This window comes from Microtus ochrogaster, linkage group LG5, assembly GCF_000317375.1.
Source record: "Microtus ochrogaster isolate Prairie Vole_2 linkage group LG5, MicOch1.0, whole genome shotgun sequence".
Classification (NCBI taxonomy): Eukaryota; Metazoa; Chordata; class Mammalia; order Rodentia; family Cricetidae; genus Microtus; species Microtus ochrogaster.
In genome coordinates, this window is record NC_022031.1 from 9,374,949 (window position 1) to 9,399,431 (window position 24,483).

General features: G+C 38.9%; 1 protein-coding gene across 8 annotated transcripts in view; it reads right to left on the reverse strand.

The window, feature by feature from the left end:
* The window catches only part of Zfhx4 (zinc finger homeobox 4), a 193,874-nt gene that overhangs the window by 140,249 nt on the left and 29,142 nt on the right, over positions 1–24,483 (reverse strand). For 7 of the 8 annotated variants that reach the window (XM_013351767.2, XM_005361855.2, XM_026786721.1 and 4 more), the window contains 2 exons: positions 23,266–24,483; positions 21,916–22,418 (listed from right to left, as the gene is read on the reverse strand). The exon at positions 23,266–24,483 is cut by the window's right edge and continues 1,415 nt beyond it. In XM_013351767.2, the coding sequence (XP_013207221.1) occupies positions 21,916–22,418; positions 23,266–24,483 (1,721 nt within the window). The remainder of the gene's footprint in view (positions 1–21,915; positions 22,419–23,265) is intronic. The other variant, XM_005361856.3, reaches the window with a different exon arrangement.

Consider the following 24,483-nt stretch of genomic DNA (forward strand, 5'->3'; position numbering starts at 1 on the left):
TGCCTGAAATGAGGTTTGGGGATTTTCATACTTGCTTTGGTTCCAGTTAACCTAGAATATAGAGGGCCTACTTTATACGAAGTCATTCATCCTCCACCTCCACAATATGATTTAACCGTGACCAGGAAGGCAAAGCTATTACACAGACCAGAACTTTTCAGAAAGTCCCCAAACAAAATTATATTTAAGACAACAACTGAAGGGAAAGCTTGGAACCAATATGCTGGAGATGCGGACTCTGCTGGAAACAAGTTGAATCACATGTCTGTGCTTACCTCAAATTTCTTACTATATTTCAATAAAAAAAAATAAAAATGTATTAATAGGTTCCTGCTTACTTATTTTGTTTTAAAGGATAGAGTACTCAGCCCAAGTCCCCAAAGGGTTAATGCTTCTGGGTGAGCTGAAATTCATGAGTATAATCCTGAACAAGTGAGGTGAAGTTCTATCAGGTCTATTTCAGCCTATCAGGGATTAGCACTAGCTGTCTAATCCTGCTGGGCCTCAGGGAGGAACGTTCTATTGTATTTGAAATCCTTGCCAGGAAAGAACAGAAGGTTAAATGGGTGCCTTGCTCTGTAATCAAATATCACAGGCACTACTTATCTAGTCAATGAACAACTGACGTAGAAAATCAATTAGGAACCAAATAGCTTCTTAGGAATTTTTACCCAGAAAGATGTAAATTAAAAAAAAAAAAAGTTTATTTGATGTGTTTTATGGTAGCATACTAGGAGCTGTGGGTTCTCATAAGTTATGTTAGCAGGCTTTAAAAATATGTCTTGAATGTTGCTGCAGAGGTAGGTATGCGCTTACAAACTCAGGGGCATTTCAGAAACACAATGGTTTAGGATGGCTAGTGAAGTCCCAGGCCAAACTGAGCTCACCCCACAAAAGGTTGTTAAAGCTGAATGAAAATCCTGAACAAAAGCAGGAATGCATATCGCTACGTTTTTATCCAAATTATTTAAGTAGTGTACCTCTTCTAAAAATGCATTCCTTCAATAGCACTTCATCATCTTGGAAAATAGAGAGCAGTGAGATCACAGGGTGGGGGAGGGGAAGAAACGGTGGCTGGAAGCCCTGGGGCTCTTTGTTCTCAGCAGGAAGAGCCTTCTTTGAGTGAGCTGAAGGTTAACACCCTTGTCTGACCCCGCCCCCATCCTCTACCTGTCACTCTGAGTAGACGTCACAGAGCCTGCACACAGACAAACAGGCTGACCTGGCCAGTCTGTTTGACCTTGGACAGGCCTAAGATCAAATCTGGTTATTAATATTGGGGCAGTCAAATGTAATCTTCCAGACACTGGAGAAGTGAGCTAGAAATCCCGCAAGTAGGTACTCCCTGTCAATCAGAAGCATCAGGATGCTAAGAATTCAACTGTATCTCTGGACCTGAGCCGGAGTCAAAATAAACTCTCTCTTTTCCTGTCTCATGAAAGCTGTTGAAAGAAATTTGCTCAGGATTTTTATATATTCCGCTTTCTGGGGTTCAGAATTTGGATTAAATTTGAATTCTTGGCTTCATAAAGGTTCTTATAAAGTGGCCTGTTTTCAGGCTAAAACATACATAACTGGAAAAATACTGTCGTTTCATAGTGGGGAAAGATACCTTCCGAGTGGGTGAAATATTTTTTAATACTCTCATTGTAGTTTTAACCATGTTTTTTCATTCTCTATAACTGTTATTCCTTGCAGCATCCTCTCAGAACGTTTCTGTAATATAGGTTATAAAATGAAAATATATCCAGATGTGGAGGGAGACACATGCCTTTAATTCCAGCAGATGGATCTTTATGATTCTGAGTCTAGCCTGGTTCTCAGAGAGCATTTTAGGATAACCAGGGATACACAATGAGGCCTTGTCTCAATAAACCAACCAACCAACCAACAAACAAATAAATGGCAGAATATGAAATCACTGAAACACAGGCAAAGCCAAATTTGTTAATATAATAGCTATATTACCACCTCACACCATCGGTAAAGCTAAAAAGAATTTTTGATGTGAAATTCTTCCAGATTTGTACTATAATTTCCTGGATTCCAGGTCCCATGTCTCTGCATGGTTATAAGCACAGCACGGCATCAGCACGACTGCAGTGACGGATGCATGTGACACATAATATACTAATGTTTCTGGAAAAACTGTGTATTTGAAATCATCATCTACTAAGAGCATCACAAAGAGAAAATAAACATATTTGAATCCCAGAACAACTTTTTGTTCTTGCTACCAATGTTCATTTTATCAAAGCAGTAAAGACCGCATAATAAAGAATCCACTTTTGGCTTTTACTTGCTAATTAGCAAAACTTTTCTGTCTTTAAAATGGTATCTGGTTTAACTTAATGACTTTCGTGCAATGGACTACTCATGTCTGACCTCTCTGTAATGATGCTCACTCAGCTCTTCCATGCCACCAGCAGGAAGACTAACCGAGAAGGAGCCTTATGCAGAAGTCGGAGGAAGTGAGAGCAAGGAAGAACTGCTACAACTGGAACACAGTCTCCAAGATGAACAGCAACCAGAGAATTAGCTCTGCCACCCCTCCAGTGTCTAGATGTTTCTCGTCAGTGCCAGCAATCGAAATCTACCTCTGCTTTAATTTGTGGCATTGCTACCTGGTAGGAATAGTTTATGGCTATGAAATGCTTTTGCATTTGTACTGTCATAAGAGGCAGATAAATATGTCACAGTAAAGCAAAATGCTTGATGTCACATTACCATTCAACGAAGTAGTATTCTTTCACTTAAGCAATAATAATGATAATAATAATAACAATAATAATTTGTATTCATACATGCTGGCCATTACCTTAAATTAACCCCATACTCGAGTTATACTTCAGAAGGGTAAGTAGCTTTATCCTTCACTGATCAGTAAGTCATCAAAGCCATCAAATTGTTCACAAAAACCTGAAATAAGTGGTTTGATTTTGTTTTTACCTAATTTGCGGAATAAATTTTCTATTTTAACCATTCTGTCTGTAGAGGGGGTGTATTTTGTTGGGATCTTCTGTAAATTACAAACCATATTGCCAGTGAAATTCCACTAGAGTCCAGAGCAGTTATTTTATCGTGGAGTCATGTTTAAAGCCCAGTGCTTCTATTTAGAGCAGAGCAGACAGAAGGCTTCAGGTGGATCTACAAAATAGGCAGCACTTTAGGAAACACGAAGTCTGAAATCTAAACGCACAGCTAACCAAATACACTGACATTCCTAAAATAGCACCCCAGGACAGTATCCATTCTGTTGTGCATTGGTTTTTGTGGGTTTTGTTTGTTTGTTTTTCAGATTTTGTTCACTTATTTTCTTCTTTGCTTCTTTATCATTGATTGTTAATGTGGCTCCCACTAAATCTGTCTTAGATAAAAACAAAACCATCAGTATCTTTCATAAACAGGATAAAGTGCCCTGCTCATCTGCATCCATGCACGTACACTACTTACCTCTGCACGCATTTATATCTCCATTTACTCTTCTGGAGTAAAGGTCTAAAAACAAACCTCAGAATCTGCCTTCCTACACTAGAGAGATGACAGAAGAGTTGCAGAATCATTAGAATAGGCTATAAATGAGCATGAAAGCCAGCAGGCTTGTGGAAGTCGGCTCTCCCGAGACCCATAAGATTCCTCTTCAGAAAATAGAATATATATCTATGGCCTGCAGATATCTTCTTATACAGGAAAAGTGGATTTCTGAAACCACAATCAGGCAAAGCATCATCCTAAAAAATTTCCCCAAAAAGATATTTCTACAAACTTCCATCCAAAAGGTTTGGTGTTTTGTTTGTTCGCCTGTGTGTATTTGTCTGTTTGGGTGGCAGGGATGTTGGGGGGAGTATTTTCCTATTTCAGCACTTAGAAAATGGTTTCTTACCTCACCAGCTCACCTCCCACAACAGTACAAAAGAACCCTTTTATAAGTACAGTTTTTCTTAATTACCTATTTTTTCTTTAATTGCTAGTTTATTTTGAGGCAGGATCTCTCTATTCAGCCTGGCTGTTTTGGAAATTCCTATGCAGACAAGGCTGGCTTGGAATTCACAGAGCTCTCCCTGTATCTGCCACCTAAGTGCTGGTTTTAAAGGCATGAACCAGCACTTTCATTAAGAAAGTTTTTCTATGTCAAGACTTCGCATTTTATCCTGCTATAGTGGGATTCTGATATACAAAAGCATGTCAGACTCCTGTCTTTTGAAGCAGAATGATGCACAAGACAGGTACAATACGTGGGATGGATTCATGGAACAGGTCCCAGCAAAGCCCACATCCCTGAAGGCTGTTCATCAAAAGAGAGTACTAGTTGAGAATCCCTGAACCACGAAGAGCAAATGTTAATGGTCCTGAGGGTACCATTACCTCCGTGACTACCCATTATTTCTGGAAACTTTAGGTGTACAAGCAACTTATACCATTCTAAAGAGCACCCAATTTTGGCTGACTGTCACAAGTGTATGTTTAAATAGAGCTATTTAGAGTACACTGACAGAGGTTATGACCTTGGGGTTAGTCTATTGTACGAAGTTCACCAGGGAGTCTCCTGGCCAATTTCATCTCTTCTCCTTTTCTGTATAACATTCAGTTCAAATCTGTTAGCTAGAGGTAAAGACATTTTTAGCACACATTTTTACATGGCAACTCAAGGCTCTAAATGTTTGAAAATATTTCTGACAATTGTGCTTTTAAAATTCTTCCTGTCTAAACTTGGATGAGAGCTCAGTGAGTAAAGGGCTCTCCTTCAGCAAAAGGATCTGAGTGAAAGCCCCAGGAACCCATGTACAAGGAGCTGGACGTGGTGGGAATGGTGTGTACATGGACAATGCTGATTCTGAAGAAGAGGAAGCTGGAGCCCAGCACTTGTTAGCCAGTTAGCCTAACCTACATAGCGGAGTTTCAGGACACTGCGAAACCCTGTGTCAATAGACACAGTGGGCAGCACTTGAAGAATTATAGCTCACATTGTCCTTTGACCTGCACAGGCACCTGCTCACACACATTAATAATAATAATAATAATAATAATAATAATAATAATAATAATAATAATAATAAACAATGACAATAAGTTTTATGTTACTAATATCAAAAGAAATCACTTCATTTCTCTCCCTAGCTTCCTTAAAATTGTCCCAGATCTTCCCTTACCCCCAATATTTGAAGAAGTCAATTTGTAGAAAAGCAAGGTACTGATGACATAGACAAGTGCCCCAAACCAAGAGCTGCCATTATATTACTTGCTTCCAATGGGTCAATAGGTATTCTTTGTTTAGCAAGTGATTATAAGTTTAGTGATTCTCTGTCTCTCCTACCAAACTATAAGCTCTGCCAGAGAAAGACCTTTATCTATGTTGTCTGATACTAGATCCTTATTACCTGGTGGGTCCTGGCAGTGCAGGCTCTCAGTAAACAAATCAACAAAATGAGTGACTGAAATAAGGTGTTTAAGATAGGTAGTTCAGACAGTTCTCTATAAAAGGGGTTTTTTATTGTTTTTGTTTGCCTTCATATATATAGGGAAACTACATGAACATACACTCCTGGATTAAACAAGCAAATAAAGGGAAGACCCACAAAGTGACATATAAGTACATTAGTAGTTTAAAAAGAAGTCTTTGTTAAACCTAGACATAAATTTAAGGTTGAAGACCAAGATGTGATTAAGTGGATGTAGATTTCAAAAAATCTTAAGTTAATTCTCCTTTCCAAAAGTCTATTTGTAACTCAAAAGCCATAGCATAGCTTGGGGGTGGGGGAAGCGTGACATCCCACAGGCTAAAGTAAAAGCAACGTCAGACACAAAAGCTCCAGAAGTTTATTGTGCAGCTCTAAGCCTCACCTCCTGACTGCTCATTGGCAAATTCTCTCTTGAAAACTAGAATTAAAAGTGTTATGGATGGCTCGTTTTCTGTAGGCAAAATTCTAAGAAAGAATGGATATCGAAGTGGAAGAACATAAAAGAAAACACAACCATCATTTTCTATGAATTGCAGTCACCATTTTTAAGTTGATGAATATAGCTTTATTCCTGTTCAAAGCAAGCTCCATCTGAAGGCCAATGATGGAGATAAGGTGCAAATGGCTTCTCAGGACTAATTGCAGGTATGTTAGTGCTTACAGAAATTAAAAATGAAATACCTTCCAGTTAACAAGACAGAAGTTTTTCCCAATACTCCAGTCACTGTCAGTGGCAGAGATGTGCCGCCCGGAACAGTGTTCTACACAAGCAAGAAAATCTTCCTTCGTAGAAGACTGTCTTCAAGGTTATTTTTGTAATTTAATTAAGAACTATAGAATCCATTTAAGGGCAGGTGGAAGTCTCCCTCCGTTTCCTAATATACTAACTAAGGCATAAAAATAATTCCGAAGTAGCACATAAAGAGGAGAAAGTGGTTTTGACGCTCTGACAACTGAAGGCAGAAAATATCTGAATCTGACTTTCTTTTAAACTTTTCTGAAGCTATGCAGAAAGCTAGAGGGCTGTGAATAGCTTTCGCTGACTTTCTAAGATGTCACCCCACATGCTCTCTTCACACCTCACCCCTAACTAATTAATAAGAGGGGGCATCAAAAGTGATATCTACCATTGTCCATGTTTATTAATCTAATCAAGTTTTCATTGACACACATGCTGAACTCATCAGCCTATGGTTCAGTTTCCCTGTTTCCAACTAACAAAAGCCACTTGAAGAATCTTTTATATAAAAGAATTATCATGATTATCACGATTTCCTGCAGAATATATCCTTAATTTATTTTCATGGTAAATAGAAGAACTGTGCCATGTCCTGAGGAACACTGGCAGCTTAGTGCATGATCTCATGGTGCCCATATCAAACAAGCTTTATGAAGAACAAGTCTCTGAAAATTGAAAACTTCAAGGAAAATTAGTAATTATTTGAATCTAATCCCTATTAGGGTTGTGTCTAGAAGAGCTACAGAAAAAAAAATTAAGGATGTCTTACCCTGATTATTATATTAACTATAAGAAATTGATTATTTATTTTCCATACCTATAAAGGGAAAAATAATCCTCCTTGTTGCATGTAATACCCTGAGAAATATTAGTTTGTTTATAGCTTTACTGAAATATTTGTTCATTTATAACCCTACTATTATGAAAAGACAAATATAGCACACTGTAGACACCAGATAGCTAGCGTGGCAGAGGCAAAGAAGGCAGAAGCCTTTACTTTGTCCATTATTGGTATATTAGCTTTATTCTTTTAAATGAACCTCTTTATTAGGGAATCATTCAGTCACTCTTTCTCAAACTTCTGCAAGATCTTTTTCTGAAGCACTAAAGGAAATCTACATATAAATACCCTACAGCCAGGAAGGCACAAACCCTGATAAATGTATTATATAAACTACCAAAGTCATTCCTTAAAACTGGAACACATAGAGGCTCTGATGGAGCTAACCCACAAAGGAAAAGAAAACACAGAGATGGTATATAGTTCCTTTTAAAAGGTGGTGAGTTTATTGAGGACAGGAAGTCCAACCTTTTCCTTTTATGGCTGTCTTATTTCTCTTTGGAATCCAGCAGAGTGTTTTTGTTTGCTTGTTTGTTTGTTTTGATTTGATTGCCAATGTGACAAATAAATGTCTGTGTATTATTCAAAAATTATTTTAACAGAAACGTGTTAGTCAATAAAAGCATTCTTAAAATATATCAACTTTCAGTTTCACATGAAATTCAATTGGCAGATACTTTTCAAAAATATAGTATGACTCAAATAAATCCTTAATTTTCTGAGAGCAAAGAAATATACTATGAATATATATATGAATATCTATGAATGTTAACATTCCAATTTCCAAAAGCTGAAGCTTGTATTTTCTGAGTAAAGTTCTGCTAACTTGCCTTCTCTTCACCTCCACCCAGATCATCATTGCTTCTTTCCTTCCTCTCAAGGGTACACCCCTGCCATGAGCAATCACATCTTTACTTCCATGTCTTTCTGCCATCAACGGAACTCTCCTGGCCAGGTAATGTCCCAGTGAAGTGTCTTTATTGTGATGAATTGTCCTGATCACAGATGTCGGGTCTGGAGCCAGACTGAGTTCTAATCAAACTTAGTCATCAGCATTACCAGTTATGTGAGTTTGTATAATCAATTCGGTTTTTATTTACAATGATTTCATCTTCGAACCTTCCTAGTAACTATCCCTATCGATAAGAGAACTTGTGATGCATCAGTGAGTCCTCCCTAGTCTTTCCTGTGCATAGTCTCTATCAGTATTCCTGACTTCTCTAGGGCTAATTCTGGTCAGCTTGCTGCTGGCTCTGCCCCCTGATGCAAACTTTGTTAATAGTCTTGGGGTGTCACAGTGTGATCAAATATCCCGCAACAATATCTAACATTTTAGTAGGGGTAGAGAATGGCTCGGTGGACAGGAGATTGTTTCCCAACACCCACATCAATAGATCACAACTCCCTGTTACTCAGGCTCCAGGGAACCTGACACTCTCTTATGGCCTCTACGGGCATCTGCAGTAATGTTTCCATATTCAACACACAGGTATGCATACATACATATGATTAGAAATTTTGTTTTTAAGTCTTAAGACAAAAAGCAAGCTATCTTGTTACTACTGAATACACACTCAATAAATGTTATTATTAAATTTCCTCACTCACTAACACAGTTGGCCAGAAGAGAACAGACAATGAAAAGGATCATAGGAATAATGAGGAAAATTTGAAAGGTTTTAACGTGTGTGTGTGTGTGTGTGTGTGTGTGTGTGTGTTTGCGTGTTGCTAGTGACCAAACTCAAGACATGTTAGGCAAGTCTTTGAAGTATTCTTTAAAAGACAGTTGGCATGGAGTTGGCCAAGCATAGTATAAGAAAACTCTGACAGTAATAAAAAATCTAATTGATATTGGTAATTGCTCATTTTGAAATCCTACGGCACAGTACCTAACTGTGAGAAATAAATATAAAACTTATATATAAATCTTTGTAGGTTAATTATTCATAATAGACATAAACTGAAAACAACAAAATGTTTATCAGAAGCAGCAGAAGTAGAAGATACTATGCAAAATGCTAAAACGTGATGAACTTGGAAAACATTGTGCTAAGTGAAGGGAACCTCACAAAGGATCCCATACACTGTGGTTGCATCTATATCAATGACCAGAATAATCAAATCTATAGAGACAGAAAGCAATTAGCTGTTGCCTAGGGCCATGGGAGTGAGAGTTCGAGATGGTTGTGGGCAACTAAATTAGTACAAGATTTCCTTTTCAGCTGAGGAAAATATTCAAGTGTCAATTATAATGATAGCTACATAATTCTGTGAATATTTTAAATACTATTCAATTGCATTTTAAATAGATGAAATGCACAGAGTATGAACTGCATCTCAATCAAGTCCTTACAATTACTACTAATAAAAAATTTAAAAAGCCAACAGGCACAGTAAAGATGAGGCAAGACTCAATATTCTTCACAAGCTGAACCTACTAGAATTTGTGACATAAATTACGTTTCTTTCTGCTAAAACATAAAAATTTTCATTGGTCATTTGTTGCCGTTTCCACAATAAGTGCAAGCTTAAACATTAAAATTGCTGCCTTCTTCAGTGATTAGCCACAGTGATCAATTTAAGATGTTGTATGGATGTCTGAGTGCATGGGTTTCAATACCTCTGAGTAGCTTGTGAAATATGTTGCTATTTTCAGACCAAAAAAAAAAATACAGTCCTAACTATGTAGATATGAAATTGAGAAACACTTACTTTAAAAGAAAAAAAAAATTAAGAGACTTAGTGCAAATGCTAGTGTGAAAAACAACTTTCTCCAAAGCTAGGTTCAGGATCTGCCTCTTTATGGCAGGAAGGTTCCATTTGCCATTAATGGCGCCATTTAGTTTTTAGAGAACCTATCACTTTCACCAAATCTTACAGTGCTCCTTGAACCTTTGATTAGTCATGTGTACATTTGGAACCACTTCGTACTTGCTGCTGAGTCCTGCACACTATCATCAAAGGCTTATTATCTCTATGGTCAAAAACACAGTGTACAGGAAGAAATTCCTGCCATCTACTTTAAAACAAAATGCAGAAAATTACTGATTAACTAATGATCTTCATAAATTTATACATTTTCATACAGAGAACTCTCTCTCTCTCACACACACAAACACACACATACACACACACACACACACACACACACACATACTTTGCTCCAGGATTTGAGTAATGTACTTTTAAGTAGAGCTTCATGAATACACATAGGAAATATCAAATAAAGTATCATTTTCATCTTTTTCAACAACTTTACACATCTGATCCTAAATATATGCCTATTTTTTTTTCATTCACTGAAATAACTAAATTGCTCATTTGGAAAAAAGTATAAATGTATTTATATGTATATTTAATTCTCATGAATTGCTTCTGTATCCATTGTTTTAAAATTATAAAACTGCTGTTACTAAAGGAGCAGCCACAGCTCCAAAGGGAAGGGATAAAGAGACACAGTACATACTACAAGTGCTTATAGGAGAGAATGATACGTGCCAATCTGTTTTTTTTAATTTATTTATTTATTAAAGATTTCTGCCTCCTCCCCGCCACCGCCTCCCATTTCCCTCCTCCTCCCCCGATCAAGTCCCCCTCCCTCATCAGCTCGAAGAGCAATCTTACCATGATACCAAAACCACACAAAGACCCAACCAAGAAAGAGAATTACCGTGACAATCTGTTTTGAAACACACATCTAAGTAAAAACAGAAAAACTTGGGCAGTTGGGAAATTAAGTCACTTGCTGATGTATGAGTTAAAGGCACAAATACTTCTACCTAAACATTTAAAAAAAATGTTCTAAGTCTAAAGAGGTCTTCAGAAGGGCCATTGTATGTTTTCCAATACTTAGGAAATTAAGCAGATCAAAGACTAAATTACTTCTCTGAAGAAAAGCTATTTATAAATTTCCTTTGGGGTTGGCTAACTTTATATTATTACAGCCAAAATGCTGCATGAATGCAGCTTGTGGGAGGAAAGACTTCCTTTACCTCACAGACATAGAGGGAGTCCAAGCCCATCAATGGTGAAAAGGCATGATGAAGCAGTTGAGTTCACATCAGGGTGGGACAGAAGGCAGAAACAGCAATAGGAAGTGGTTAAAGATAATACATTCTTCAAGGACCCACCTACCTCATTTAGTCTCTTAACAAGTTGCCATCATTTGGGGAACAGGCATTCAGAATATTAGACACCAGATTCAAATCATAAAACCCTTACAACTATTTTTAAAGAATTTGTTTATGAGTCTGTGTTATGGAATATTTTGTACACGGTATGTAGATATGTTGCTGTGATTGGTTTAATAAGAAGCTGAACAGCCAATAGCTAGGCAGGAGAGATAGGTGGTATTTCTAGGAAGAGAGAAGAAGAAGAGATAATCAAGATGCATAAGAGATGTCGGGAGATAAGGAGCAAGTTGGACTTACAGGAATGGGGAAGAGCTAAAATGCCACGTGATAGAAGCAGATTAATTTGAGTTACAAGAGCTAGTTGGGGACAAGCCTAAACTAAAGGTCAGACTTCCGTAATTAATAAAAAGTCTCCATGTCCTTACTTGTGAGCTGACGGCCAACACAAAAGCTTGCTCCAGGTTGGGAGAAGAGTTTTAAGGAACAGTCATCACTGAAAATTTCAATGCTTCTGCAGTAGCAAACAATTTCTGCCTTAGTTATTTGATTTTTTTTACAAAAATGAAACAAACAAGAATCCAATAATGAGACAGTATTTTTTCCTTGAAGCCCTTTCCACTCTAGAGAATACCTTTCCTCATTGTGATGGTAGTGATGATGATAATGATGACAGAACTTGACTTCATCAATTATTTCTCAAAAGGTATTGGAAGGCCTCTTAGTAAAGGACAGTAATATTTAACATTACATTCTAAACAAAAATGTTTTCAGCCTTTTCAATTATTGTGTAACATAAATCCACCAACAGAGTAAGTTCTAAACAACAGATTCTGGTGTCCAAATAATTCCCATTTAGGCTTTGAATCTTTAAAAAAAAAAAAGTCATTAATAATTCTGTAGAAAAGTTCTGGAGAGGGCTGCACACACGTAGACAAAAATGGCTGGCACTCTGACTGCGCAGGGGACGGCAATTAAGCTTGCTACCCAATATCCCACACTTGAAACCTGGATGATATTAGTCCCTGAGAATCTATGTCCTCAAAAAGCTAGTTATCCCCAAGGTTGCCAGACTGACAGTCAGAAATATGTCTTTGAAAAACACGCTCAATATCATTACTAAGATGTCCTTCCCTGCTTTTCACACACCAGCTACAGAGACTTAACCATCAGTAACCAGTCTGTCCTTCCAAAGCCCAGACAAATCTCACTTTCCAATAAAGGACATCTCATTAACAAATGTGATCAGCAACATCAATGTGAATGACCAAACAAATCTCATTGGGTCAAGTAGTCAGGTTACAGTTTCCAAGTATCTCCATGACCAGCCAATGTAAGCTCTAGCATGACACTGAGGTTCACAGCAAAATATTTGGCAAAATTTTGAAAAGAAAAGAGGTTGTTCTTCAACTTCCATTGCCTCAACATACATGGGAGGTACAGTCTTAGGACTCTTTAAATAAAGTGAAAAATACCATCAAAAAGCTGAATTCAAGGTAAGATAGAAAGAAAGAGGAAGAACAGAAGGTAAGATCTGATAAATGAGGTTCACAAAAACATACAAGGTTTAATGTAAGAAATGAAATATGAAAGTATGAAATTAAGAACTAAAACCACAGGATATTTTAAACATTTCTAATAGGTTACATGTGCTCAGGCTTCCTCCAGGAGTTCTAAAGTTGTTAGGAAAAAGAGAGAGGTGGCTCAGCCTCTGGTTGAATGACTGCTCCAGCTGCCCCTGAATGATCACAGAGGCGCATTCCACCATCTCCTCTGCAGGGCCAGTGGGGAACCATTAATGCATGACTGCTGGGCTTCCCTGGTGACCTGAATGAAGTAATGCAGCCTCCAAAAGGGGCTTAACCAGCAGTCCCTGTAAGCTCCAGCTCTAAAAGTGATAAATATTCCATTAGTCAATCCTGTTCAATACACCAAGCACACAAACATGCCAATCCAAGGAAGTTGCTGAAAGCAAAAGAATTCAATTGTGACAAGAAATACTCAGGTGACCACTTAACTACCAGTGTCCCCCCCCCCCCCCCGGATAATAGATCACAGGTCCTTTCAGCATGTGGCATTCATGTATCCAGGCCCACTGGTCAGTTCCCACTTCTCCCGCTTAGACTTTTAGAAAATCTGCTGGTTTAGATACCTGAAAATGCTACCCAACATGATGATATTGAAGACAAAGTGGAAAAGTTTATCAGGCATCAGCCTCTCTACTTTTCTTCCCTGCTTTTGCTGTCTTCAAATATAAAGAAGGTTTGTTTATTGATGGGATCTCTACAAGTACACTGGCCCTGGGCTGAAAAGACACAGAGTGACAACTCAAGACCAGGATCTCCCTTTCTGTGAGGACCTGAAAAACCTCCAAATCTTGGTCTCCATATACACTTGAATGTGAATAATCACATAGAATTACTTGGAAGAGTGATGAGACAATGGCCATGTAGCATTTAACTGACAATTTTGGTCAGTACATGTTCTTTCTTCAAAAAGCAGTGCTATTGTAAAAGGCAAAAAATAGAACAATAAAGTCTCAATATGGCTCCATTGCCAATAGACCATCTGGAACAAGGAGAAGGGATATTTTTGGAAAGAGACTCCCCAATATACACCATCAATCACAGAGAGACAGCCGACTGCCAACTCCACCATTAAATGAAGATCTCTTGCGACAGAATACATAGTCGCAAATGAAAAAAAAAATCAATATTACAAAATTTTAAAAGGTTTTTTTCCAAAACTGGTATCATCATAGAGTTGGGTTTGTCTTTTCACAGTCATCCTTGCTTTTCATTAATTTTTTCATCAAATATCCAGGAATCTAATACTTCATCCCTATACTTCCTCTGTATTTTCTTAAAAATTGCATGAGGGAGGGCTGAACAAACTGCTCAGTCTCTAAAATGCCTGTTGCACAAACTTAAGGACCTATGTTTCAGTTCCTCACATCCACATACAGAGCCTAGCATGATGGCGTGCACCTGTAACCCCAGCACTGGAGAATGGTAAGGGGTTGAGCCAGCAGAATCCATGAAATTCATTACCAGTCAGCTTAGCAGGTTCAGTGAGAGACCCTATTTCCACAAATAAGAGTTGAGAGCAACAGGGTCAGACACCTGATGTATACCTCTAGCCTCTATCAATGTATGTGTGGATGTGTTAGTACAGATGTTTTTCCCACATGCCTTGTCCACTAAGAACATACATCAGACGCAAATGTAGCCCCAATACTTTGTCCTTTTCAAAGACGAGAGGCCAATAAATATTCTATGCTATCAAATATTTCCATTGATAGGCTTTAGGTGAATCTATTGCCACATGCTTTTCTATGCACATTGTACATATAAACAGTATATAAAATATATTATATATGCTACAAACCTAGTTTTCCTTATCCCTAGACATTACAGGATTTGTTTCTTTTCATCTCCTTCCCCACAAGAGGATCTTACCATGAACCAGGCTGGGCTTAAACTCATAACCTTCCCACCTTAGTCCCACAGGTCCTGGTATTATAAGTATGTGTCACCATGACTCACAAAACATCAGAATATTAATTAAATATTATTTAGTCAAATGAAACAAAATACTGCTGTGTATAACTCATCTGTCCTGATAACTATGTAACAAGTCAACAGGATGATGAACGTTCAGGCAGAACTTTCACTGACTGCTGTGTAAACGGTATTTACATGTTTTCCAGGGTTCATAGTAAAGCATCATTCTGATTCTGCAGAAGGGTTGATTCAGGCTGTAACTGGACATTCTTCCTGGTTTTTCTTCATTTTTTTAAACAACACATACCAACAGCATGCTGTATTTGAAAAATAACTATGAATGTGTCAACCAAGGAAAACTCCTTTTGCATGAAAAATTTTAACATAATTTTCATCTTAAATAGATGAAAAAAAAATGTTGTGCAATAAGAGTCTGTCAAGAAACACAAACAGGATTATAGTGTGTCTATGGACAATTCAAGATAGCCGGCACGTTCAGACTCTCGACTAAGCATGGTTAAAAACAGTAGGAAACGTGTAATTTTTATGAATGTCCCTGAGTCCAAATTTAACTTACAATTGTAAAGAACAGTGTTTGAAAACACAGGCTCAGAAAACTCCGTGTCTGCGCAACACTTAGGAAGCCGGCTCGTCATTCACCACATTAATGGACACACTCCCCCATGCAGTTCTATTCAAAGTCTGACACACAATAAGTGCTCAATAAACGCTTCCCTAATTATTGGAGACAAGAAGCAACATATCATCTAGGTACTCTGCAGATGAAGCTACGACCCTGTGTCGGCAGCAATCGATACACCTAGGTTATGGAGTCTGTGAAAACACGCCTAATGGTGAGGTGTTGCTATACCTCCATGGTCCTGATTCGCTTTTTAAATAAATCATATCCTCTCAAGCTCCCCTGAAAGCCACTGACAGTGCGAGGAGAAATCACCTCTAATGCACGGATTTGTCTGACTAACAAATACATCTCCACATCTTGTGTGAGTTCCCCTTCAGCATCGGCGCAGACTCAAAGCAAACTTGGTAAAGCATCTGCAGTAGGGCTTGGGACGGCCAGATGTTCTGGAAGCAGAACTGTGGTCATTATGCACATGCCAGCTCCTCCTCACTCCACCCCAGGCCAAGACCCTTTCAGCAGTGTGAGGCCTGCCTAACATATGACTGTGGTTGCACTGCTGTGAGCCAGCCCCGCACCATTTGAGCACTGCAACAACTGCAGACCAGCTCCTTGGAAAAGGGACAGAAACAGGAAGCCAAGGAAATCTGCGTGAGAGTGCAGGATTATGGGACAACACTTTTGTTTGGTTTACCTAGGCAAACTTAGGACAGGTCATGAATAAGCCATTGGATGTTTTGGGATAAAATGTACCAACATTCCAGGTGAGATAGAATGAGGACAGAGGACAGAAATGAGTGAATCACCAAGTGCAAGTGGGCGTGTTCCTGGGCCTGGCACTAAGGGTAGGGCCGAGCTGCTGGCCTGGCAGGGTTTCTGAGGGGGGTTTGTAAAGAGTCAGTAGCGGTGCTGTGTGTGCCTGGGGTTGGTGTATTCACAAGCAGTGAATGAAAGGAGCATGAGCAAAGGGAACTTTCTTCCTAGCCCTGACTCCCAGCTGAGTCCCTCAGTCCTGATCCATCTCCACCCTAGCTACCGTGGAAATTCTTCCAGGATAAGCAAATACATTAACAACAGTTCACTCTGAAAAAGAATAGAGAGTCATTTACAACAGAAGCTTCTCTGTTTTGTATGTATATATATATTCTTGTTTCCCCTTTAATTAAAAAGAATTAAGAATGCTTCCTTAGAATTGCTTAGAAAACTAGCTAATCTCCCAACATGAGGTACTTCCATGAGCAGATCTGGGTGAGAAGCAGAACAGCATCCTACAGGTAGATGAATGACAGGAGCTCGGGTTAGGGAAAATAAAGACACAAGGACCGGACGACACATTTTCTTTTTTTCTTTTTTTTTTTTTTTACAAAATTCTGCCTAGGTTTAATAACAAACTCACACACTAACATTATCTTACTTACCTTGACCTAGATATAATAAGCTTGGCTTAAATGGACCTCTGCGGGGATTAATATGTATCCATCTGTTTATCTTTAATAACTTTGGGGTTATTTTTCTTACTTTGGAGGTGAAACCAACTTCTTAGCTCACCATGCACTCAGTACTTGCCACACGCACACAGTGACGGAAGTCCACATTTGTGCCGAAGTAGCCTGCTTTGCACGTTGGCTATGGTTCAGCCAACGTCATGCTAGAAACAGAAGGCTGTACAGTTGGGAGGGCCAGCCGATTACCGTGTGATCTAAAAACCCATGTGATTTATTAGTTGCTATTAGCTAACCAGTTCCTCTTTATTTGATCTGTGTATATATTAGTTCTAAGTATTATGCAAGCATGGATTGTTCCACCGCAGAAATGACTTTTTCAACCTCTGCCTGCCTTTTAATATGAGAATACAATGGAATAATTTGAATTGTGATTACTCACAAACAAAACTGTACAACTGGAATTAAATTTCACACTGCTTTTCAACCTTGAAATGAACATTAATGTGAAACTAATACAAAAAGTACAAAAATATTTCCATATTCAGGTTAATGTTTAGTCAGGGAAAAGAATAGCTTTCCATTTATCTCTTTAAACAGCTTTCTTCATCTAAATAAAGGCCTAGGATAAGAATAAGAAGAACCTGTGTGGATTTCTTAGAGCACACCCGTATTGCAATCTCCTTTATACATGCTCTCGATGCCACTGCACACTGGACCATCTTCCGGGCACTTTCACCATCACACAAGGAAGACGATGTCACTGACTAACACGGTACATAGCTGGTATATTTGACTTGGGCGTATGGTTATAAAATTACCTGTGGCACACCGATAGCTTCAAACCATTCGCTGTTTTCTAGTAGTAAGAGCAGCACAGGGCAGGTGAGACCAATCATTCCATTGCTTGTTTTCTCGGCACATGCTTTCCTCACTGTATCTACTGAATTCTCTTCACTGTCCCTCCTCCCCTCGCCTTCAGTTTTAGGTCTTAGCCTGTATCTTTTCTTTCATCTAAATCATAAATGAAGAGTAAAACTGGAAACTACTCCTTGGGTCCATGTCACCCTGTAAGTACCTAGGAATAATCTTGAGTGTGTGCCGCTACTCACCATAGGGACAGGCTAGTGCTTGCGTGCTTTTAGCCTTTGTGAGATCGGAACAGCAAGCTAGCAGTGAGGAAGTCAGATAGATTCCTTTGCTTGCTTCTAGCAGAAGCAGAGAGGAAGGCAGTTCAAGTAGTTAAGCTTTTGACTTTGAACCAGAAAAGTTGTGAACACTCACACATTCACACAGGAAGAGGAGGGCTGTTTGAGGACACAGACAGCTAAGCATGGGCATGGTCCACACAGGGAAATGGTTAAAGCAAGGCTGGCCAGAAAAGCCAGCCTCATAGAGCCAAGAACATATGCCAGCGTATTTTGGAATATTGCCCAAGCCTTCCTTGATAGTTCTAACTTTCCCGTCTAATGCTAAGTGGTTGTCATTACAACTTTCCACTGGACTCCTCAGAAAATGCCAGGGCTCACTTAAGAAGCAGAGCAAATTACAATGCATTTTCAGAATGAAGGCTGAGAGATGGTTAAGGAGGTCCTTTAATAAACTCTTTGGTCGACTTATTATTTCATTACGTCATATGAACATTTAGTAAGGACCCAGTATGTAAAAAGCAATTCACTAAAACTTTTAAGAGAATATAAAAGCATGAAATTTAAAAAAAAAATAGAATGCAGCCTAGTAAATTAGCTCTCTTGAAACCACGGTTATGTATTTACACATGCACGTATATGGACATTAACCAGTTTGAACTGTCTGCACACTTAGCATTATTAGGCTCACCTTAAATACTCATCCAGGCCCTAGCTGGAAACAGTAAGGGCAATGTATAATTTTCCTTTTCTTTCTCATTTTCCTTCATCAGTTTTCCTTCATCATTAAAGTTTGTGGATGAAAAATATGTCAAGTTAAGGTTTCATTAGAACTTTATAGACCATCTCTTGAAAAAAATGAGGAAGATTTTTGAATAATAGAGTGCTTTTCAGAAAAATCTAAGGAAAGTAATACTAATACCAAAGTGAACACAGTTTTTTTTTCTTTCAGTCATTTTTAGCCATAGACATACGGTTTTTCTTTTTTTTCTTTGTCTTTTTTTTTTTTTTTTTTTTGAAGGGTCCATATGGAAATATCATCAACACATTCTGCCTCTGGGTTCTTTGCCAAAATACCATAGACCACAAGCCATCTACCTTAAACATAAAAGGAGAGGTGTTTTTCTGGTCAAATAAAAAAATAATTTTTACTACCCCTCGTCTAATGTTAAATCTGACTAAATCCTGCCAAATACATTAAAACAACATCTGTAAAACAGATTTTCATTAAATTGATCAGTTTAAAGTTAAGCAGCTCGGCAGATGATGCTTTCACACTAACCCTTGACCTTTAACTTTTAACCTCCTTAAGCGGAATAAAGCACATAGTTCTTTCAGGGGGTGCTTCTCCGGCTTGACAACACCGTGAGTAGAGTGTTTTGTTCATTCTGACCCGACACATCGCCATGGCTAGAGTGCTATGAATCAATATGTTGTCAATAATGAGCCAAGCTGCTTCCTTGTAGCTCCGTATCTGCCTCACAACTGTAACTTGCCACATTCCTCTAATGTCTGAATAATTCACAATGTAAAATGGTGCAAATTAAACTCTTAATGGAAATAAATTTTATAGAGAAGATTATTGTCTAGTTATTAACTCTGCAACTATTTTGTGTCTAATTTTAATATTTAAGCCATATGATAAACCATGATTTTTTTTCAGGCCCAAGCTAATTTGTTAGGTTCTCATTTAAAAGCAATTAATGTTACTTATGAACCAATTTTATTTTGCTGAGACAAGCCAGCCAAGCTAATCTCTTCGTCGCAGTGCTTGAAGTGTTCTATGTCTGAATCACATTGTTTTTGAATTGAGTTTGGAAATAGCATGCTCAATACATACTCAGAAGTGGTTTTTTTTTTCTGACTATTTCTAGAACTACGCAAAAAAAATAGTTGAATTGTCAATAACAGGGTCGGTACTCAAATATGTTTGGTATCCTTTGAATTTAATGCAATGTTTAACATAATAACTTTGTCTGCTGACCATATTTAAGCACTATATTGGATATACTTGGGTAATTAAGGGATACACAACCAGAAAGGACACATTATATGTCTTACATAATCTTTAAAATAACTATGCATTTTATGCTTGTGGGATAGAATGTGTTCATAGTATTACAGTCTTCTTTAGAGTCAGGTATTTATCATAATTGGTCTATATCGATTTGAATTTAAGACTCAACTGTCCCTCCAAAGGAGCTTCAAGTTGAACCCTGGACTTTGTAAATGGCCCTGCAGGAATAAGGTGGCCAACTTCATACTTATGGAGAGAATTGCATGAATTCACACACACACACACACACACACACACACACCACCTATCAACTTATGAAGAATTATCAGACAGTTTGATTAAATAGCCCTTTTTAAGAATATAAACAATAACACTCTCCCTTTCACTCAGCTCCCATCTGAGAGTAATAAAATAGAAAAATCTAACATTTATATTTCCTATGCACAACATGTTAATTTAAAGTGTTAGAGGAACTGTGTGAATATAAACACAGTTCATGAATATTCTATATAGCTCCCAGGGTCTAAATCTATTATTTATACAAACTTAATGTTTGTTTCTTTCTCCTAGGTATTCTAAAACTTTTAATAGGTCAGGTATCAACAGGAAAAAAAAAAGTAGGCAATTGAACAGTTGTCAACTGTTGCTGCAAAACTCATGAATTATAATACAATTAATCCTTTATATTATATTTTCAATAACATTGAAGTAGAAGCATTCCATCACACATTAGGGCCTGCACTCCCCACAAACTGAGCAGCCCAAATCTAATGCTTTCATTATCGATCCACAGAGTGCCAATATTGCAGGAACAATGTTACAAATTCTCACACTGAGACTGGAGGTTTTTGTGCATAGTACATCTATCTAAAATTTAAACAGGAACAACCCAAGTGAACAGCACCAAACCAATCCAAATAAATAATCCCCGAGTCTAACCCAGATGGCCACATCTGCCTTTGCTGTTGTGTTTGCAATTTTAAACAGCATTAGAAAAGCTATAGGTACTATAATTGTTCGTTGACTCTTGATAGTATAGTTATCACTGATTTCTAGTATAAATCAATAGATAACACTTGCAAAATGGATTTTGTAATCATATTTAGAGCTTGTTACAATGACTAATGGTTTGCAATATTTTCTGAATTTTAATATCCTCTAGACAAAAGAAGTTTTTTTAATAAGTAACCAAGTTATTCATCATAGAAATGAATGTGCTACACTTGTACAGGAACCAAGACGATCAAGGCAATCCAGTGAACTAACTACAGAAAATAAATTCTTCCGTCATTAGGGTTCAGAAAACATCAGGACGAGTTGTGCAACCCATGCTGCTGCTCATCCCTATCACGTATGAATAACATCTGCCTAGTTTCTCTCAGCAAAGATAATAGTGTACTTGTCATCTTAAGCGCATATTTATGTCTGCCACACCCTTTTGGGAGGAGAAGAGGCCTGGCTAGTTGGCAAAACAATCAAGCAAAAGAACAAGAGAGTTTCCTTGTAGAGACTTCTAACTGGTGCTGAGGAAGATAGGGTTTATTTTATGGCAGAGCACACACACAGAGACGTCCTGTTTGGGTCTTTTATGTTTATCACCAAACAATTGTTATATTTACTGTATCGGTACTGGTTGTGTCCTCTGCTCCTTCCTCTATTAACATTTAGTTTCACTATATTTTTGTTCTGTAAAAACAATAAATAAATAAAACATAACTTTAAAGTATTATTTTCACAATGACACTTTCCAGAAAAATTTATTCTAGTGCAGGAAGCCAGTGAAGCCATCTATGACCCTGAGATAGGTGGAAATAGTGCGAGGAGCAAATTCCTCGTTTTCACTGCGGTGTGTTCCATACACCGTTAGGAACAGTAACAGGCATTGTGCATCTTGACCCTTGTACCTGCCCTCTCCTTGCCTCTCTATGTTCCAGACTCTAAAATGGTTAATGCCCTTTTCTATTCTGCACCAATGAAAATGGATGGCACTGCTTACCTTGTAGAGTTTCAGGGCCGCCTCGTGCCTATGATTGGTGGTATGCAGACGTAACTTATCCACACTGTTGGTGTAGTGGTCACAGGCATTACACTTGAGGTGAACGGGGTTGCCAATGGCAATGCACTTCAGCCTCCACTCATTGCTTTTGCCCCCTTCTTTGATGTGGGCCACCAGCTGGTATTTCTGCATATGCTTATCAGTCTTGCAGTGGAGCTGGAAGTTGGCTTTGAGCTGTGTGTTGTAGTTGCAGAGCTTGCACTGGTAGATATCTCCAATTACAGCCCTCCATTCCTCTTCAGGGAGAGAGCGCTCGCTGTTCACATGCACACTTAGGGCCTCCAGGCTGTCAGAGGTGAATTTGTTGCAAACAGCACACTGGAATAGCTTCAGCGCTGGGTCACTGATATAAGGTGACAGCTCTCCTGCAGTAAGGAGGGACAGGTCATCACCCATTAGCTGACCACTGGCAAGCCGGATTTCAGGCGGCAGCTCATTATTTACTACAGGAAGAAAAATTAAAAGGAAAAATAGAGACTAGAAAACACAGCACGCACAAAAGAATGTAAAATAAAGTCTTGACGAGGAATGTGCTTTCTCTAGAGCTTATACTATAAAAAGCTCTAATAGGATTGAATCAGGATCAATTACAATCATCCCTTTCAACTTCTAAATTCCCTCATCAGATAGCTTTAATTACTCCTACTGGGCACGGTGATGTCATTCTGAAATTTGTATTTTCCAGAACAAGAAAGTTGATCAATACCATAACAAAACAGTCACATGTGTGTGATTTAAGAGCCTAGATAAACTTACAGAAACACTAATTGTTATTTCCCCATTTGTCTTAAAGCTCCGTGGGATTTATCTCACTCTGCACTGGTTGTTTATAATGTACTCCCAAATACCTGGATGAGGTAATGAGTGGTATTAGTGCAGGTTTAATTATGAGCAATCACAGGCATTAAAATATTTTTCAAGAATATTTAATTAAAATCCTGGTACCTCAAGTTTGATATCTTGGAGAGTAATCACTCAAATTGAACCTGCAAATTCTGTGAAGCTTATGGATAATGATGGTAACCAAGTTATGTAAATTAGCATTTATTAATGGACTTATCAAATGTGGACAAAATTTGCTAACTTCTTCTATGCTAGCACTAATCCCTTAACTCTTTCGTCTCCGAAGCTAATGTAGCTTTGAAGTCGAAACGAGAGACAGTTTGCCAGTGCATTTTAAGAGGAAGCCCTTTCTAGTGACCTGTCCCCAGTTTGTTACTGCTCCCTCACGAGAGACCACGTGATAATATGAGTCAAGACTGACAACAGCGAGGAACAGGAAGTACTAACCAAGTCCTGGTGCCAAAGCAGCGGCTGTAGCTGAGTCTAGCTGGAATGGGTTAATCATGAGCTGAGGGTCTGCAGGATTTTCCAGCTTCATTCCGGTCAGGCCAATGTTCTGAGCCAGGTAGTATTGGTACAGCTCAGCCTCGGCTGGGGCCAGACCCAGGTGCAGATTGTGCTGAATCTGTTTCATGTTCTGCTGCAGAAGCATCATGTTGTGCATGTGTTTCTCGCTGGTCATGTGAATCCGGAGGTTCCTCGCCACATTGGTTTCATAGTCGCAAACCTCACACCGCCAGGTGGGTTTCTGTTTGGGTTTGGACGGGGAGGGTGTTCCGCAGCCACTAAGGCTGGTGTTGGGGGTTGGGGCAGAGTGGCCAAACACCTGCTCGCCATTGCCATTTTGGAGATTCTGAACATTGTTCAGGTGCTTGTCAGACTGCATATGAATACTGAGGTTGCCTTTGGTAGTGGTAGAGTAGTTACAAACCTCACAACGGAACGGTTTATAGCCACACGTGTAACTCTCTCCCCGGGCAAGCCTAGGGTGAGGCTGTCCAGTCTTACAATAAACACAAGAGCCGCCTGGCTCAGGGTGCTTCTCCTTCATATGGGCCTCCAGAGTCTGCTGATATTTGTAGTGCCAATTACATTTGGGACATTTCAGGGTTTTGCATGAGTTCCTCGAGTGCATCATAGTCATGTGACCACCAAGAGACCTCGAGGACCCCAAAACCGTGTCGCACTTTGGACACTCAATGCCACTGCCTGGGGAGCCATCTCCTCCAGGACCTGGTGTACCAGGTGTGCTCGGGGTGAAGCCGTGCTGGTGTGGAGTAGCTGAGCTGTCATCGTCTCCCCGGGCCGTTTCGCTGGAGTGAGCTGCTGTGGCACCATCTCTACTGGCACTTACATCTGCAAAGTCCTTGCTACCAATGTTGTAGCTATTAGTAACACTGCCACTGTTCCTGCCGGCAGCAGTCTGTTTTTTCTTCTCTGTGTCATCAGCAATAGTCCCCGAGGAGGACGAGGTACCCTTTTCAATAAATTTTAGCACACTGGATGATAAAGGAGAAATGCTTTGGTTTAAGAGAGGGAAGTCTTTGTTACCAATACTATCAGTGAGTTCGCCTAATACTTCCTCATCATCGAGTTCATTGGAATATGCATCCTCTTCATCCTCATCTCCCGGTTCAGCGGGTTCACTTTTAACAGGGCACTCCC